The 19143-nt window shown below is 45.1% G+C and overlaps 1 protein-coding gene across 3 annotated transcripts in view; it reads left to right on the forward strand.

Annotated features, from left to right (window-relative positions):
* The window catches only part of VPS50 (VPS50 subunit of EARP/GARPII complex), a 187432-nt gene that overhangs the window by 73233 nt on the left and 95056 nt on the right, over positions 1-19143 (forward strand). For all 3 annotated transcript variants that reach the window (XM_050939528.1, XM_050939530.1, XM_050939529.1), the window contains one exon: positions 7298-7395. In XM_050939528.1, the coding sequence (XP_050795485.1) occupies positions 7298-7395 (98 nt within the window). The remainder of the gene's footprint in view (positions 1-7297; positions 7396-19143) is intronic.

Raw genomic sequence — 19143 nt, forward strand, 5'->3', positions numbered from 1 at the left:
GCAGAGATTCTTTGTACAGTGTCCAACACAATTTATTGCTATCATGGTAGTACACAAAGGTCTCAGTCAGGGATCAGGGCCCCATTTGTGCTAGGCATTGTACAAATAATATAAAGTCCCAATCCTGGATTGGCGTTTCAGCATTATCATCAGATAAATACTTACATTATACAATAATTTTAAAATGACACAAAACTCTTTAACCCAAAATAATCAGAACTTTTTGTATGGTATATGAGGCTGGCTATGTAAGACAGAGCTTGCAATGCCAAATGCCTAGTAAACATTTGGTGAACTACTATAAAGTTTCTTTCAAATTTAGGAGCCAAATATGATGATGACTACAAATAGTTTTGTTCCTTCTGAGGTAATCTCTTAAAACTTCCACGGTCACAAAAGCGATCAAGAAAGGAAGGCTCCAATCCTGAGAAGGTTTGCACATCTGTTTCACGTTATATACTGTTATGGGAAGTTAATCACATGAATAGACCTTTACAGGATCTGGACCTATGCATCACATCTGTAAAGCGAAAAGAACTAACAAAATTACAGGAGAGGCAAGAGTTTAAAAGACAGCTTCCAAAATTCATTCTCGAGCTTGGGTTATTAGAAAAAAGCTTTTGTTATCTAGCAAAGGTGGAGGAAGTTTCAGAGAACGAATCTAGATGAAAATGGTTTGAGGCATGCCTGTCTAGCAAGGAGGCAACAAAAAAACCCTTTTTTATTCCCATGACTGAAGCAAAACTTTACCAAGTAAAAATTTTTGTGGGAAACTGGAGACCTTGTATACCTAAATCAGATATCTAGAAGAATAGATCTCCAGGTGCCTGAAATCATGCACAATTACATATTTTGCCATCTGTTCCAAATTCCATAAAACAAAATGCCTTTGCATTCCTTTTAGGAGTTTTTTATTTTAACACTTAGCACAAAAGGAGGTGATTTCAAATTCATGTAGCTGCATGTGAGAAATAGCTCCCCATAATATTGGGTAAAAGACCAAAACCCATCCAGCCTGATGGGGTTCAAAATAAGAGCCTCAGAAACTTTATTAATAAAAATGTATAGCTATGGCCCTCTGTGTACTAGACATCTGTTCGGTATCATTCCACCCACCCATCCATTTCCCCCCATGTTCGGCAACAGAGATGACCAACATTTTAGCCTAAGCCAGGCATTGTTGGCCTAGTATTGTAAGTAGGTCAAAGACAAGTTGACCTGTAACTCAGGCTTGATTTGTCTCTTCAGAATTATACCACAGCAGAGTAAGTCACAGTAACCTCTAAAGAACATGTAGTGACTGCAATATTTTTTTACATTACTCTGATCCAGAGAAAAAAATGCATCTGTTTGGTGTGTAGTTAGCCGGTTGGTTCATTCTTCATGTTTATACCTTGGCTGAATCGTGCATGGTAAATCACTTAGCTCAAGCAGGTACATTAGTCACTCAGAATTGCTGCCTTCATGAGAACAATATGAATTTTTTGGATGTAGGTATTAAACTTTAGTTTAGATATCTACAGAGTAAGGAGATTGTTTTGTTTTATCATGACATTTCATGGGACATTTCTTTCCATTAAGAGAAAATGGCAGAATGGCTATGGGAAAAATGGGTTAAATTAATGTATTTTGGTGTAAATGTCTCTTATTTTAATACAAATAACTAGGGGCCATATCCCGAGTGCCTTCCTTACACAAATAATGCCATTAATTTAAGCTGACAAATTTCAATGTTGTAGTTGCTGTTCCTGAACTGAATATGTAAATGCGACCAAATTCTACAATTTATTTTTATACTTTTTATCAGGAGAGAACAGTTAACTTAATTGCTTAAGGAATTAAAGCTCTAAGGGTTTCACATCTCTAGTGTATATGTTACTGAATTGTTGCTGTGTTCCTGTTCTATTAGCCTCCGAAGTAGCCTAAGGCTTAAGCTTCGTTGGGTTCAAGGTTCAGTGAAATTAGTTTAACTCTTCTCTGTCCAAGCCACTAGCCCACATGCAAAACTCCCTGAATGTCAGCAGTCAAGATGGTGATAGAGCACTGTATCCAGTACCCCAAATAACTTCCCGTTTGAGGGAAAGTTAAGTAGTGCAGTGTCCCTTTCCAGAGCCACATTACTCACCTGTGTTCATTTGGCCAAGATGTTGACTGTGTCTTAAATGGGCTTGGAATGATATTTCAGCTGACAATTTACATGTCTTTACAGTGTATTTGTATTGCAAATTTTGGTTTTTGCTCTGCAAGAGCCAGATTTATATTCTTCCTTATTTTTTACTTCAATAAAAGTAGTCAGTGATGTGTAAGACACACGGACTTTTTTTTTCCTTAAGAACCTTGCTTTGCAAAGGACCAATACAGAAAAGAACAGATGCATTGGGAGGGGTGAGGGAAGACCTGCATAGTATTGGAACAGTGAAGCGGATCACTGACCTGGTTTAGTATTTCTGAGCATGACTGAGAGAATATAATGGCCATACTGGGTCAGACAAATGGTCCATCTAGCCCAGAATCTTGTCTTCCGACAGTGGCCAATGCCAGGTGCTTTAGAAGGAATTAACAGAATAGGTAATCATCAAGTGATCCATCCGCTGTTGCCCATTCCCAGCTTCTAGCCAACAAAGACTAGGGACACTTGAGAGCATGGTTTTGAATCCCTGCCCATCCTGTCTAATAGCTATTGGTGGACTTATCCTCCATGAACTTATCTAATTCATCTTTGATCCCTATTATAGTCTTGATCTTCACAACATCCTCTGGCAGAGTTCTACCGGTTGAGTGTGCGTTGTGTGAAGAAATGCTTCCTTTTGTTTGTTTTTAAGCCTGCTGCCTATTAATTTTATTTGGTAACCGTTGTTATTCCTTCTCATAACACAAGAACTAAATAACATTCCTTATTCACTTTCTCCACAGCAGTCATGATTTTATATACCTCTGTCATATCCCACTTTAGTCGTCTCTTTTCCAAGCTGAAAAGTCTCTCACCTAGTAATCTCTCCTCGTATGGAAAGCTGTTCCATACCCATCATCATTTTTGTTGCCCTTTTCTGTACTTTTTCCAATTCCAATATATTGTTTTTGAGATCGAGCTACCAGATCTGCATGCAGTATTCAGAATGTGGGTGTGTACCATGGACTTAATAGAGGCAATATTATATTTTCTGTTTTCTTATCTAGCCCACCCTCTCTTAGAATTTTTGATTGCTGCTGCACATGAGTGGATATTTTCAGAGAACTATCCACTATGACTCCAAGATCTTTCTTGAGTGGTAACAGCTAATTTAGATCCTATCATTTTTATTTGTATAGTTGGGATTGTTTTCCAGTGTGCATTACTTTGCCGTTATCAGCATTGAATTTCATCTGCCGTTTTGTTGCTGAGTCACCCAGTTTTGAGAGATACCTTTTGTGACTCTTCGCAGTCTGCTTGAGACTTAACTATCTTGAGTAGTTTTGTATAATCTGCAAATTTTGCCACGTCACCCTTTTTCCAGATCATTTATGACTATGTTGAACAGGACTGGTCACCGTATAGACCCCTGGGGGATACCACTATTTTCCTCTTTATTTTGAAAACTGACCATTTATTCCTACCCTTTGTTTCCTTTCTCTTAACCAGTTACTAATCCATAAGAGGACCTTCCCTCTTATGACATGACAGCTTATTTTGCTTACGAGCCTTTGGTGAGGAAGGACCCTGTCAAAGGCCTTTTGAAAGTCCAACTACTCTATATCCACTGGATCACCCTTGTCCACATGCTTGTTGACCCCCCCCTCAAGAAATTCTAGTAGATTGGTGAAGCATGATTTCCCTTTACTAGAACCATGCTGAATCTTCCCCAACATTTTGTATTCATCTGTGTCTGATAATTCTGTTTTTTAGTATTGTTTCAACCAGTTTGCCTGGTGCTGAAATTAGACTTACTGGCCTGTAATTGCCGGAATTGCCTCTGGAATCTTTTTTTTTTTTTTAATATCACATTAGCTATCCTCCAGTCATTTGGTACAGAAGCTGATTTCAGTGAATTCCATACCACATTTAGTAGTTCTGCAATTTCACATTTGGATTCCTTCAGAACTCTTGGTGAATACCATCTGGTCCTGGTGACTTATTACTGTTTAATTTATCAATTTGTTCCAAAACCTCCTCTAAGGATACCTCTATCTGGGACAGTTTCTCAGATTCATAACCTAAAAAGAACGACTCAGGTTTGAGAACCTCCCTCACATCCTCAGCTGTGAAGACAAATGCAAAGAATTAATTGAGTTTTTCTGTAATGACCCTATCTTTTCTGTAATGACCTTTTAGTGCATCTCAATTGTCCAGTGACCCCAACAGTGGATTAGCAGGCTTCCTTCTTCTGATGTACTTAAAAATTAACAGCAAAACATTTTTGAGTCTTTGACTAACTGTTCTTCAAATTATTTTTTGGCCTTCTTAATTATATTTTTACACTTCACTTGCCAGAATTTATGCTCCTTTCTATTTTCCTCAATAGGATTTAACTTCCACTTTTTAAAGGATGTCATTAACTGCTTCTTTTCCTTTGTTGTTCAGCCAAAGTGGCACTGTTTTGGTCGTCTTACTATGTTTTTAATTTGTGGTATACATTTAAATTAAGCCTTGTTGTGATGTTTATAAAAAGTTTCCATGCAACTTGCAGGGATTTCACTTTCGACACTGTCTTTTTTAATTTCTGTTTAACTAAGTTCCTCATTTTTGTGTAGTGCCCTTTTCTGATAAATTCTATTATGGTGGTCTGCTTTGATGTGTTGTGTCTTCTTCCCCTTCCTCCCCCCTGGGATGTTAAATTTTATTATATTATGGTCTCCAAGTGGTTCAGCTCTATTCACCTCTTGGACCAGATCCTGTGTTCCACTTAGGACTGAATCAAGAATTGCCTCTCCTCTTATGGGTTCCAGGATTAGCTGCAGTCCAAGAAGTGTCAAGAAACTTTGTCTGCATCCAGTCCTGAGGTGATGTATTTAGTTAATATGGGGATAGTTGAAATCCCCCATTATTAATGAGTGTTTAATTTTTGTAGCCTCTCTAATCTCCCTGAGAATTTCATAGTCACTATCACCATCCTGGTTCAGGTGGTCGGTGATATATCCCTACTGCTATATTCTTCTTATTCAAGCATGGGATTACTATCTATAGAGATTCCATAGTCCAGTTTGGTTCATTTAACATCTTTTACTTCATTTGACTCTACGCTTTTTTTCATATGTAGTGCCACTTCCTCAAGAGTACGACCTAGTCTGTCCTTCTGATATATTTTGTACCCTAGTATTACTGTGTCCCATTGATTATCCTCATTCCACCAAGTTTCTGTGATGTCTATTATATCAATATACTAATTTAATACTCATTCCACAAAAAGTACTGGGGACACCGAAAGAGACTTGGCCAAAAAACTTAAGAATACAATCCATGCCTTTCCTGGTTAGTGAAAGAGTGTCACCAACAACTGGTGTCTCTGCTGTCCAAAATACCCTCACTGAATTAGATGAGAGTTTATCTTCCCTTCCTTGTTCTAATGTGCAATAGTACTGCCAACCAGTACTGAAGAAACCCATGTTGCCTATCAGTTGTGGCTAATTATTGCCCATTATCAGACCTCCCATTCCTAAGCGAGTTCATAGATTAGTTTTACGCTTATTTATCTAAATACAAAAAAAAATCTTAGACTTGACAAATTCTGGATTCAGGCCAGGACTAGGAATAGAAACATCATTAACAGTGCTCATGGATGATCTCTTGATGGAGAGAAGACATTGGTTCTCCTTCTCCTGAACCCCTCTGCAATATTCAACACAGATGATCAAAAGAAACTGCTTTTCTGTCTGAGAGGGGAGGCATGGGTCCAATGGAAGGCACTAAATAGGTATGAGTCTTTACTGGATTGATGTATCCAAAATATAGTGATTGGAATCTGCACAGCTCCATCAGACACCCCCTTTTCTTTCCTTTGCTGAGTCTTGTATATAACTCGAACTAATAGGATATGGACTTAAGTAGGTTATCTGCATATTGCTGGAACTTATCTTTCACAAGAGATAACACTGTCAAAAAACTGGCCCAGTCCTTAGATGAGATCAGTTTATGTATTAGGAGCAATTGGTTGACTCTGAATCTGAGCAACATGGACGTGGTATGCTGGATGGGAGAGGAAAGCATTCTGAGGAGTGCGCAGCCATAGTGTAGTCTCCATATGTGTAAGATGTGCAATCACGACTATACAGTTTGGTCTGCAGTCAGGAGTGCTCCTGGATTCCTTGTTGGTGCTAAGATATGTAGTAGCATTTTCAAGTGATGTGATCTATCCTCGTTGACTGGCCAGTAAACTGTGTTCCCTCCTGGCAGATTAGATCTAGCCTCAGAGATACTTCTCTTCTCTCCCTCCTCCCCCGCCCACTTCTGGCTGGACTACAGCAGTTTGTGTCTACCTGCTCACAAAACAGTCAACTTTCAGCAAAGTCCAAGTAGTATGAAATTTATCAACCCATCTCCTGAGGAAAACAGGGTAGCTTGAATAAATCAGACCTGTCCTATTGGCTCTTCATAGATACCATATCCAAGGCCTTATCTTCAAATCACTCAATAGCTTGGGTCCATAATACCCAAAAGATTGCCTTAAAGTTCCTGGAGAAGGATTGTGGTAAGATGGGTCTGGTAACGAGTGCTGTACAAGAGTCTGAATTGAATAGATGGGATTTGAATGAGAAAAATGTCTTGGTTTTGGGATTACAAGATTGTTTCATGTGTAGATGTACTGTGGAAAAATGCATGGAGAGAAGAATGAGAGAAAGAAGCCAAGTATACAGCACTTCTGGTATTGCTCAGTGGAGCAAAGATTGCATGGTCTTTCTCGAAACTTTCAGCCAGTGTATACTGCTGGACACACGTTGGAAACCTTATTTCTACATTTTTTCAACTAATGGTTCTTCTTTACAAAGCTAGACTACATTAGGGAATATTTCGTAGTAGAGAGTGGCTGATATTTAGATTAGACAATCTATATCCTCCCTCCATTTGAAACATGAATGTCAGTTACCTTTTTATCTTAGTTGGTTTTATGAAATGGGATATTGTGTTTTCTTAGCCAAACATAACTTTATCTGTCTGTTTTTTCTTTTTAAAGATTTTATTGCTGTCCCTTTAAAAGTTCAGACTTTTCAACTACAGAGAAACAAAGTTAGCCATTATCTAGTCTCAACCCTGTAGGCCAACTTAGAGGCAGTAGGTTCATTTAGTCTAAAAGTTTGGTTATTTCCAATAATCTTCCAATTTCAGTTTCAGATGGCAACAATGTGATTGGAGCTGAGGAGACCAATTTTGACCGTAGCTATGTACAAAAGAAATTAGAACATGGACTTTCACGAATATGGCAGGTTTGTTTTGGATTGTCTAAACATACTCTTCTCCAAATACAAAGTATAAATCTTATATGATGATCTTTGTTAGAAATCAAACTACTGTAGATAAATAGAAATTAAAATAATTTAAAGGAATTATAGAGTGAAAAGGATGGCTCGTTCTCCGAACACAGCCAGTTCTTGGGTTACAATGGCAACAGGAGCACCAATAGTGGTGCTAATTTTTGTAGTAGGGAGACTATTATGTAATAGGCAAGACCAGCTCATTTCTTGTCTGCAGTCTCACATCCATAGCTCTGGCAAGATGAAAAGAAGGAAGTGTGCGCACACATGAACAACTCACATAACATAAATGAGTTTCGATAGTTTGTTTTAAAGTAACAACAGACAGAACATTTCAAAGTGGACTAAAAGACCACGTTAGGCATCAGCAGAACAAGTTCAAGTATTTCAGCAAATACTGCCAAGTCTCATAAGGGTTTAAATCAGGGGATTATGTTTTCTACCGGCTGTGCTGAAGCCCAGTGGTATGAATTCAGGATAATATGTGTTTTTAACTCTGAAGTTTTACATTTAATTTAAACCAAGACTTTTGACATTTTAAGCACATACTCTGTGTATGTGTGTAAGTAGACTCATAGACTCTAGAACTGGAAGGGACCTCGAGAGGTCATCGAGTCCAGTCCCCTGCCCTCATGGCAGGACCAAATACTGTCTAGACCATCCCTAATAGACATTTATCTAACCTACTCTTAAATATCTCCAGAGATGGAGATTCCACAACTTTCCTAGGCAGTCTATTCCAGTGTTTAACTACCCTGACAGTTAGGAACTTTTTCCTAATGTCCAACCTAAATCTCCCTTGCTGCAGTTTAAGCCCATTGTTTCTTGTTCTATCATTGGAGGCTAAGGTGAACAAGTTTTCTCCCTCCTCCTGATGACACCCTTTTAGATACCTGAAAACTGCTATCATGTCCCCTCTCAGTCTTCTCTTTTCCAAACTAAACAAACCCAATTCCTTCAGCCTTCCTTCATAGGTCATGTTCTCAAGACCTTTAATCATTCTTGTTGCTCTTCTCTGGACCCTCTCCAATTTCTCCACATCTTTCTTGAAATGCGGTGCCCAGAACTGGACACAATACTCCAGCTGAGGCCTAACCAGCGCAGAGTAAAGCGGAAGAATGACTTCTCGTGTCTTGTTTACAACACACTTGTTAATGCATCCCAGAATCACGTTTGCTTTTTTTGCAACAGTATCACACTGTTGACTCATATTAAGCTTGTGGTCCACTATGACCCCTAGATCTCTTTCTGCCATACTCCTTCCTAGACAGTCTCTTCCCATTCTGTATGTGTGAAACTGATTGTTCCTTCCTAAGTGGAGCACTTTGCATTTATCTTTATTGAACTTCATCCTGTTTACCTCAGACCATTTCTCCAATTTGTCCAGATCATTTTGAATTTTGACCCTGTCCTCCAAAGCAGTTGCAATCCCTCCCAGTTTGGTATCGTCCGCAAACTTAATAAGCGTACTTTCTATGCCAACATCTAAATCGTTGATGAAGATATTGAACAGAGCCGGTCCCAAAACAGACCCCTGCGGAACCCCACTTGTTATACCTTTCCAGCAGGATTGGGAGCCATTAATAACTACTCTCTGAGTACGGTTATCCAGCCAGTTGTACACCCACCTTATAGCAGCCCCATCTAAATTGTACTTTCCTAGTTTATCTATAAGAATATCATGCAAGACCGTATCAAATGCCTTACTAAAGTCTAGGTATATCACATCCACCGCTTCTCCCTTATCCACAAGGCTCGTTATCCTATCAAAGAATGTTATCAGATTAGTTTGACACGATTTGTTCTTTACAAATCCATGCTGGCTATTCCCTATAACCTTACCACCTTCCAAGTGTTTGCAGATGATTTCTTTAATTACCTGCTCCATTATCTTCCCTGGCACAGAAGTTAAACTAACTGGTCTGTAGTTTCCTGGGTTGTTTTTATTTCCCTTTTTACAGATGGGCTCTATACTTGCACCCTTCCAGTCTTCTGGAATCTCCCCGTCTCCCATGATTTCCCAAAGATAATAGCTAGAGGCTCAGATACCTCCTCTATTAACTCCTTGAGTATTCTAGGATGCATTTCATCAGGCCCTGGTGACTTGCAGGCATCTAACTTTTCTAAGTGATTTTTTACTTGCTCTTTTTTTATTTTATCTTCTAAACCTACCCTCTTCCCATAAGCATTCACTATACTAGACATGCCTTCAGACTTCTCAGTGAAGACTGAAACAAAGAAGTCATTAAGCATCTCTGCCATTTCCAAGTCTCCCGTTACTGTTTCCCCCTCCTCACTGAGCAGTGGGCCTACCCTGTCCTTGGTCTTCCTCTTGCTTCTAATGTATTGATAAAAAGTCTTCTTGTTTCCCTTTATTCCCATAGCTAGTTTGAGCTCATTTTGTGCCTTTGCCTTTCTAATCTTGCCTCTGCATTCCTGTGTTATTTGCCTATATTCGTCCTTTGTGATCTGACCTAGTTTCCATTTTTTATATGACGCCTTTTTGTTTTGTAGGTCACGCAAGATCTCATGGTTAAGCCAAGGTGGTCTTTTGCCACATTTTCTATCTTTCCTAACCATCGGAATAGCTTGCTTTTGGGCCCTTAATAGCGTCCCTTTGAAAAACTGCCAACTCTGCTCAGTTGTTTTTCCCCTCAGTCTTGATTCCCATGGGACCTTACCTATCAGCTCTCTGAGCTTACCAAAATCCACCTTCCTGAAATCCATTGTCTCTCTTTTGCTGTACTCCCTTCTACCCTTCCTTAGAATTGCAAACTCTATGATTTCATGATCACTTTCACCCAAGCTTCTTTCTACTTTCAAATTCTCAACAAGTTCTTCCCTATTTGTTAAAATCAAGTCTAGAACAGCTTCCCCCCAGTAGCTTTTTCAACTTTCTGAAATAAAAAGTTGTCTGCAATGCAGTCCAGGAACTTATTGGATAGTCTGTGCCCCGCGGTGTTATTTTCCCAACATATATCTGGATAGTTGAAGTCCCCCATCACCACCAAATCTTGGGCTTTGGATGATTTTGTTAGTTGTTTGAAAAAAGCCTCATCCACCTCTTCCACCTGATTAGGTGGCCTGTAGTAGACTCCCAGCACGACATCACCCGTGTTTTTTACCCCTTTTAGCCTAACCCAGAGACTCTCCACACTTCCATCTCCTATGTCCATCTCCACCTCAGTCCAAGTGTGTACATTTTTAATATGTAAGGCAACACCTCCTCCCTTTTTCCCCTGTCTATCCTTCCTGAGCAAACTATACTCATCCACACCAACATTCCAGTGGTGTGTGTTATCCCACCAAGTTTCAGTAATGCCAACAATGTCATGGTTGTATTTATTTATTAGCACTTCCAGTTCTTCCTGCTTATTACCCATACTTCTTGCATTTGTATATAGGCATCTAAGATACTGATTTGATCTTGCCTCCCAGCTTTTTCCTGACCCTCCTTTCTCTCTGCCATTATAGCCCGTGCTCCCTCCTGTTTCCAACCCATCTCCCAGGTCTTGTTCCCCACTGACCTGTGGGGTTTGCTCACCTGTCCCAGTCAAACCTAGTTTAAAGCCCTCCTTACTAGTTTAGCCAGTCTGTGCGCAAATAAGGCCTTTCCCCTTCTCGAAAGGTGAACGCCATCTGTGCCTAGCAGTCCTTCCTCGAATAGCATCCCGTGGTCGAGGACACCATCTTCGCAGCCAAGCATTCACCTCCACGATGCATCTGTCTCTGCCCGGGCCCCTACCTTCGACAGGAAGAATCGAAGAGAATACCACCTGCACTCCAAACTCCTTAACCCGTACTCCCAGAGCCCTGTAGTCACTCTTGATCTGCTCAGTGTCACACCTCACAGTATCATTTGCGCCCACATGGACGAGTAGCATGGGACATTAGTCAGAAGGCCGGATAATCCTCGACAATGCCTCTGTAACATCTCGGATACGGGCCCCTGGCAGGCAGCATACCTCCTGGGGTAAACGATCAGGGCAACAGATGGGTGTCCCCCTCAGCAGAGAGTCTCCAACCACCACTACCCTACGTTTCTTATTATCAGTGGTGGCAGCAGACCTCCCAGCCTTAGGGGTACGAGGCTTCCCCTCCTTAACTGTTGGGGGTGATTCCTTCTCTCCTGTATCAAGAAGAGCATAACGGTTATCTATTACCACAGCAGGAGGGTTTGCAGCAGGGGTGGAGCACTGCCTGCTGCCAGAAGTAACCAGCTGCCAGTGTCCACCCTGAGCCATCTCCTCTTCCACTGGTGTGTCAGTAGTCCTATGAACTGAGACAGCTACGTCAGCTGTCTCCACATGGATACTGTCCAGGAATTGCTCATGGATACGGATGTTCCTCAGCCTAACCACCTCCTCCTGTAGCTCTCCCACCTGCTGCCTGAGAGATTCCACCAGTAGGCACCTTTCACATTGGATGCCACCCCCAGCCTGGATATCAGTAAGTGGAAATTGCAAGTTACAGTCTTTGCAAGCCCACACCAGAGTCTGGGTAAAAGCATCCATGCTTTGGTGCTCTGTCTGGCTACAGGCGCAGGTATAGGAGACAGAAGCAGTGCTGCCACAGGTATTGCGGGTCCTCCTCACCATCGTAAGCCTCCTTCTGTCAAACTCTCTCAAATTCCCATCTGCAGCTCCCTGTCCGCCCTGCTCTGCTTTAAACAGAAAGGTTTCGGATGTGGCTTGGTTTATAGGTTCAGGGGACCGATGGGTCACAGATGAGACCGACAAGGGACCCCCCACTCCCTTCCTACTCCCCTTCCAAACTTCCTTGCGAAACTCCCTGTTAGCAGCTCCTGGTCGCTAAGCTCCCTGGTCCCTTGTGCACAGCTTTATGAAGCCCTGGCCTGAGTGAATGCCCCTCCCACTGGTTAAGGCTCAGCCAATTACCAGAGGCTTCTAGCTTTCAAACCTTCCTTGGTAGCTCCGCCTCCAACTGCCAGCTATATACAGTTTTGGAAGCAGTATTTGAAGAGACGAATAGAACTTTTTCATGAGTCCCCATCATTACACTGAAGACACGTATCATAAAATGGTATGACATGTTAAGAGTAATAATCTTTAGAGCATCAGTAACAAGGTGAGGGATTCTTTTTTTTTAAGGTTCTTAAAGCTGTTCATATACAGCTGAGTGTAGTACATTTGCAGCTCTTCCCTTCCTGGTATCAGCTGGAAGAGGAAATACTGAAATACAGGGCTGTGTCATTCTATCAGTAAGGTTTAGGGAAAACCAGAAATCTTGTGAGCCTATCTATTTTTATGATAGTTCTAACCTGATTACTAGCCCAAAGGTTTTCAATAAACACCCAAAATTTTGTATGCCAAAGCTCTGAACCTTGTGTGATTTGCTTAGAGTGGCAATAATCCAAAGCATTCTTTAAACCACTATCAACAACAATCTTGGCATCTCATGTTTGGATTAACACTGTATTGCTGAAAGTTGCAAGAAACTATTTTTGACTAGTGAACTAATGATATGATGTGAAAGCCAAAGAAAGATCACGTATACTAATGAAAATGATCAGTTCTTCTTTGAGTGCATGTTCATATCCATTCCAGTTAGGGGTGCGCACGCCACGTGCACGTTCGTCGGAAGATTTTTACCCTAGCAGCACTCAGTGGGTTGGCAGGGTTCCCCCTCGAATGGCACCGCTGTGGTGCCGGCTATATACCCCTGCCGACCCATCCGCCCCTCAGTTCCTTCTTACCACCTGTGTTGGTCGTTGGAACAGTGGAGCGCGGCTTAGCTGCTCTCCACCTCCCTAGCTATTCGCTTGTTTCTAACCTTTTTTGTGGATATAGTTCACTGTTCTATATTTCTAGTTAGTTTTATTAGTTCTTTGTAGTAGTTATTGTATATAGTTAAGGGAGATCGGGGATTAGCCTGTTCCCCATACCCAGTACCAGGGCCCATGCCCGGCTCACCGGGCTTCAAACCGTGCTCGGCCTGTCATAGGCTGATACCTACAGAAGACCCTCACGACTCCTGTCTCAAGTGCTTGGGCGAATCCCACCTCGCAGACAAGTGCTGCATCTGCAAGGCTTTCAAGCCCTGGACGAAAAAGGAGCGGGACATTCGTCTCAAGCAACTCCTGATGGAGGCAGCGCTAACTCCTCCATCTTCGGCACCGACTGCTGCACCGAGGACAAGTGCCTCTTCCGCACCAGAGTGCACGGGCACCGTGAAGGCTACTCGGCACCAGCCATCACTGGCTCAGGCCCCTGCCCGGCACCGCGCTCTCTCCCCAGGGATCAAGAAGCATAAGACTCCTGCGGCTCCTGTGTCTACGCCGCAGTTAGAGCGCCTAACTAAGTCGAACTGCCTGGTACCGTCAACTGCCGCAGCACCGACGTATTCTGCACCGTTGATTCCGGTCTCGCGTGAGCCGTCGAGTCTGGTGCCTACCAGCTCCCTGGCACACGCCGTGGTTGAGCTTATTGTGCCCTTCACGCCGGAGACGTTCTCTACGGCAAAGGAGTTGATTGCCTTGACGGAGCCCAAGCTGCCTCAACCGCCGGCATCGCTGATGCGGGTTGTTCAATCATTAGGCAAGCCAGCACTGCTGAGACCATCCTCGCCCAGCACCACCGAACGTCGCCGGTCACGATCCAGGTCCTGCAGACACTCTCGGTCCCATCATCGATCCTGGTCCCGACGCCGCTCGCGGTCCCGGTACCGCTCTCCATCTAGATACCGGTTGTACTCGTGGCACCGATCCAGGTCCTGTCACCGCTCGTGGCACTGTACCTCTCGCAGCCGATCTCGACCCAGGGATTGAAGGCGCCGGTCGACCTCCCGGCACCATGCCGGTTGCAGGTCCCGGTCTTGCTCTTGGTGCCGGTACGACTCCCGGTACCGTTCTCCGGTGCCATGCAGAGACGAATCGAATAGACGCTGAGACCCTCCCCAAATGGTCTCAGCTCCTCTGTGGCCGCCTTGTCATCCATCTGTATCATCCCATGCGGGCAGTGCTTCCTATGGGGATTCGGATAATCACAGCAGGTTCGCCCAAGGATCCCACGGTCCGGACGAAGGACCTCATCAGTGGTCCTTTTGGACGCCTTGGGCTTATCACCAAGCCCAAGGTGAACCTGCTGTGCCATCACGTTCCGTCCCTTCAGAACACCGCGTGCCAGAGGCCATTGTTAGCTGGCCTCCCCCTGCTGGTACGGAGAAAGCTCCTGTCCCCGCACCAGACCTCCACAATCTCCCAGTTTCAGATGTCCCCCAGGATCAGGAGTCAGTACAGGACCCACTCGTCCCGGGACTTTCATCCTCCTCTTCTCCGGATGAGGCGGTAATGGGGACATCGTTGGGCCCGCCTCCAATTGACCTCGGGTCACACCAGGACCTCCTGCAGCGTGTTGCCCAGAATATCAACTTGCCAGTAGAGGAAGTTCCAGAGGTAGAGGACCCCGTGATAAGTATATTGTCGGCGGAGGCACCAACCAGAGTGGCCCTGCTGTTCATTCGTTCGATCCAGTCTAAGGCAGACACCATTTGGCAATCCCCGGCATCTATCCCGTCCACAGCCAGAGGGGTCGAATGGAAATACATGGTGCCCTCCAAAGGGTATGAATACTTATGTCCCCCCCACTCCCTGTTCATTGGTTGTACAGTCCGTCAATGAGCGGGAGCGCCATGGCCAGCAAGCCCCTGCACCTAAATCAAGGGAGGCTAGGCGAATGGATTTGTTGGGACGGAAAATCTATTCCGCGGGAGGCCTCCAACTCAGGGTAGCGAACCAAGAAGCCCTGCTGAGTAGATACAATTACAACGCCTGGGAGGCGGTAGGGAAGTTCACAGAGCTGGTCCCGCAAGACTCCCGCCAGGAATTTCCAGCATTACTGGAGGAAGGAAAGAAAGTAGCAAGGACCTCCCTACAGGCCTCGCTAGATGCCGCTGATTCTGCAGCTAGAATGGTCGCCTCTGGAATCGCCATGCGACGTATATCATGGCTGCAAGCGTCAGACCTGCCACCTGAACTTCAGCACACTATACAAGACTTACCCTTCGATGACCAGGGCCTATTTTCACAGAAGATGGACCCTAGGCTACAGAGTCTGAAAGACAATCACGTAATTATGCATTCGCTCGGAATGCATACTCCAGACTCAAAGAAGATCCTTCCGTTCCCAACCTCAGTCCCCTTACCCCCCGCCTAGGCCAAGACAAGACTTTACCAGAAGGCGAGGTCGTACCAACCGCAGACGTCAGTCTGGACCTCAAGGGGATAACAATTCTGGTCCCACCAAGCCAACAGCGGGACCCAAATCAAACTTTTGAGGGTGCGCCCGAGAGCAGTGTACCAATTGTCTCCCAGGATCCTTGTCAGTTTTACAACCACCTTTCCCCGTTCCTCCTTGCGTGGTCCCGATTAACCTCGAATCTTTGGGTCCTACACATGGTGGAGTTTGGATACCATCTTCAGTTTATTTTACCCGCTCCCTCTCAACCCCACTCCCTGTCCCTCTTCAGGGACCCCTCTCACGAGCAACTCCTCCTCCAAAAGGTTCGGAGACTCCTTACAATGGGAGCTATAGAGGAGGTACCGAAGGAATTAAGGGGCAAGGGGTTTTATTCCCGATATTTCCTAATCCCCAAGGTGAAAAGGGGCCTCTGGCCTATCCTAGACCTGCGACGACTGAACAAATTCATGAAAAAGTTCAAGTTCCGCATGGTATCCCTGGGGACCATCATCCCTTCCCTGGATCCCGGAGATTGGTACGCCGCTCTTGATATGAAGGATGTGTATTTCCGCATTGCAATTTACCCTCTGCACAGACGGTATCTACGCTTTGTGGTAAATCATCAACACTGTCAGTTTACAGTCCTTCCCTTTGGCCTCTCCACAGCCCCTCGGGTATTCACGAAGTGTATGGCGGTAGTCGCCACCTCTCTCCGTCGTCGTCGAATACATGTCTTCCCGTACCTCGACGACTGGCTTATTCCAGGGACCTTCGAGGCACAAGTCACCAGTCATGTGAGCATTATCAAGAACCTATTCACGCGTCTAGGCCTGATAATCAATTTGGAAAAATCTACTTTAGTGCCTACGCAAAGGATAGAGTTCATCGGGGCCACTCTGGACTCCAATCTTGCAATGGCCAGTTTGCCTCTGCCTCATTTTCAGGCAATAGTCTCACTTATACAAAGACTTCAAAGCTTCCCGACAACCTCAGCTCGCACCTGCCTTGGCCTCCTCGGTCACATGGCTGCATGCACTTTCGTGACAAAACATGCCAGACTGCGCATGCGTCCACTTCAGACTTGGCTCGCCTCAGCATACCGTCCAGGCAGAGATGCCATAGATATTATACTCACAATTCCACCGAGCATCCTCGGCTCCCTCAACTGGTGGCTGACGCCATCCCTGGTGTGCGCAGGTCCACCCTTCCATCCACCACAGTCTTCTGCGTCCCTAACAACGGACACGTCATCTCTCGGCTGGGGTGCTCACCTAGGGCACCTTCGCACTCAAGGCCTTTGGTCGTCTCGGGAGTTGGCGTTACACATAAATTTCCGAGAACTGAGAGCAGTCCGACTGGCGTGCCAAGCGTTCCAGCGCCATCTACAGGGTCATTGTGTTGCAGTGTTCACAGACAACACAACGGCCATGTATTACATACACAAGCTGGGAGGGACACGATCTTCCCCTCTTTGTCAAGAGGCGATACAACTATGGGACTTTTGCATAGCCCACTCAATAGACCTGGTAGTGTCTTTTCTCCCAGGAGTCCGGAACACTCTGGCAGATCAACTGAGCAGATCCTTCCTGTCTCATGATTGGTCCATCCGTCCGGACATTCTCCATTCTGTCTTCTGGAAGTGGGGGTTTCCCCACATAGACCTCTTTGCCTCCCAAGAGAACAGGAAATGCCAGGTGTTCTGCTTCCTGCAAGGTCGCTCCCCGGGCTCCCTTTTGGATGCATTCCTAATTCCGTGGAAGGGGCACCTATTTTATGCCTTCACTCCCTTTCCTCTCATCCACAGAGTCCTACTCAAGCTCCGCAGGGACAGAGCCCAACTAATCCTGATCGCTCCGGCATGGCCAAGACAGCATTGGTACACCCTGTTGCTCGACCTCTCTCTGTGGCAGACCCGATCCCCGTGCCACTGTGCCCGGACCTCATAACGCAGGACTTCAGCAGGCTTCACCACCCGGACCTGCAGTCCCTTCATCTGACAGCATGGCTGCTGTCTGGTTGAGTCACTCTGAGTTGTGTTGTTCCACCTCAGTACAACAGTTGCTGCTGGGAAGCAGAAAGCCTTCCACGCGGACGACATATCTCGCCAAGTGGAAGCACTTCTCCCACTGGTGCGCTCAACCTAACTTTATCCCTGGAGATGTATCAGTCCCCATTATCTTGGACTATTTATGGTCCCTCAAAGAGCAGGGCCTGGCGATCTCTTCTATAAGGGTGCATCTTGCAGCTATTTCTGCCTTCCACCCTGGGGAAACTGGTAGTTCAATCTTTTCTCACCTCATAGTTTCCAGATTCCTCAAGGGCTTGGAGTGGCTGTACCCTCAGGTCAAGCGCCCGACCCCTACCTGGGATCTAAACCTAGTGTTGGCTAGGCTTATGGGTCCCCCCTTTGAGCCTTTAGCCACATGCTCGCTGCTGTATCTTTCCTGGAAGACAGCCTTCCTCGTTGCTATCACCTTGGCTAGACGAGTTTCGGAACTCAGAGCTTTGACTGCGGATCCCCCATATATGGTATTCCACAAGGACAAGGTACAGCTGCGACCGCACCTGGCATTCCTCCCAAAGGTGGTCTCTGCCTTCCACGTTAATCAAGACATCTTTCTACCAGTCTTTTTCCCGAAGCCACATTCATTGCGTCAGGAGCAACAGCTGCATATCTTGGATGTCCGCAGGGCTCTCGCTTTTTATGTCGAGAGGACCAAACCCTTCTGACGCTCGCCTCAACTCTTTGTAGTTATCGCAGAGCACATGAAGGGCATGCCAGTCTCTTCCCAACGTATTTCATCTTGGGTGACATCCTGTATCCGGACATGCTATGACTTGGCTCACATTCCCACTGGCCATCTCACCGCCCATTCTACGCGGGCTCAAGCCTCATCTGCTGCTTTCCTGGCCCGTGTTCCCATCCAGGAAATATGTCGCGCAGCTATCTGGTCTTCCATCCACACCTTTGCATCACACTACGCACTGGTCCAGCAGTCCAGAGATGATGCCGCTTTTGGCTCCGCTGTCTTACGTTCCACAACGTCTCACTCCGACCCCACCGCCTAAGTGAGGCTTGGGAATCACCTAACTGGAATGGATATGAGCAAGCACTCGAAGAAAAGACAGTTACTCACCTTTGTAACTGTTGTTCTTCGAGATGTGTTGCTCATATCCATTCCAAACCCGCCCTCCTTCCCCATTGTCAGAGTAGCCGGCAAGAAGGAACTGAGGGGCGGATGGGTTGGCAGGGGTATATATCCGGCACCATAGCGGCGCCACTGCAGGGGGCACCCTGCTGACCCACCGAGTGTTGCTAGGGTAAAAATCTTCCGACGAACGTGCACGCGGCGCTCGCACACCTAACTGGAATGGATATGAGCAACACATCTCGAAGAACAACAGTTACAAAGGTGAGTAACCGTCTTTTCAACAAACCTTGTTTCTCTAGAGGACTGCCCTAAGCTGCTGTTCAGAGTGGTCAGACATCTGAAGAAATCAA

This window comes from Gopherus flavomarginatus, chromosome 2 (genome assembly GCF_025201925.1).
Source record: "Gopherus flavomarginatus isolate rGopFla2 chromosome 2, rGopFla2.mat.asm, whole genome shotgun sequence".
Classification (NCBI taxonomy): Eukaryota; Metazoa; Chordata; order Testudines; family Testudinidae; genus Gopherus; species Gopherus flavomarginatus.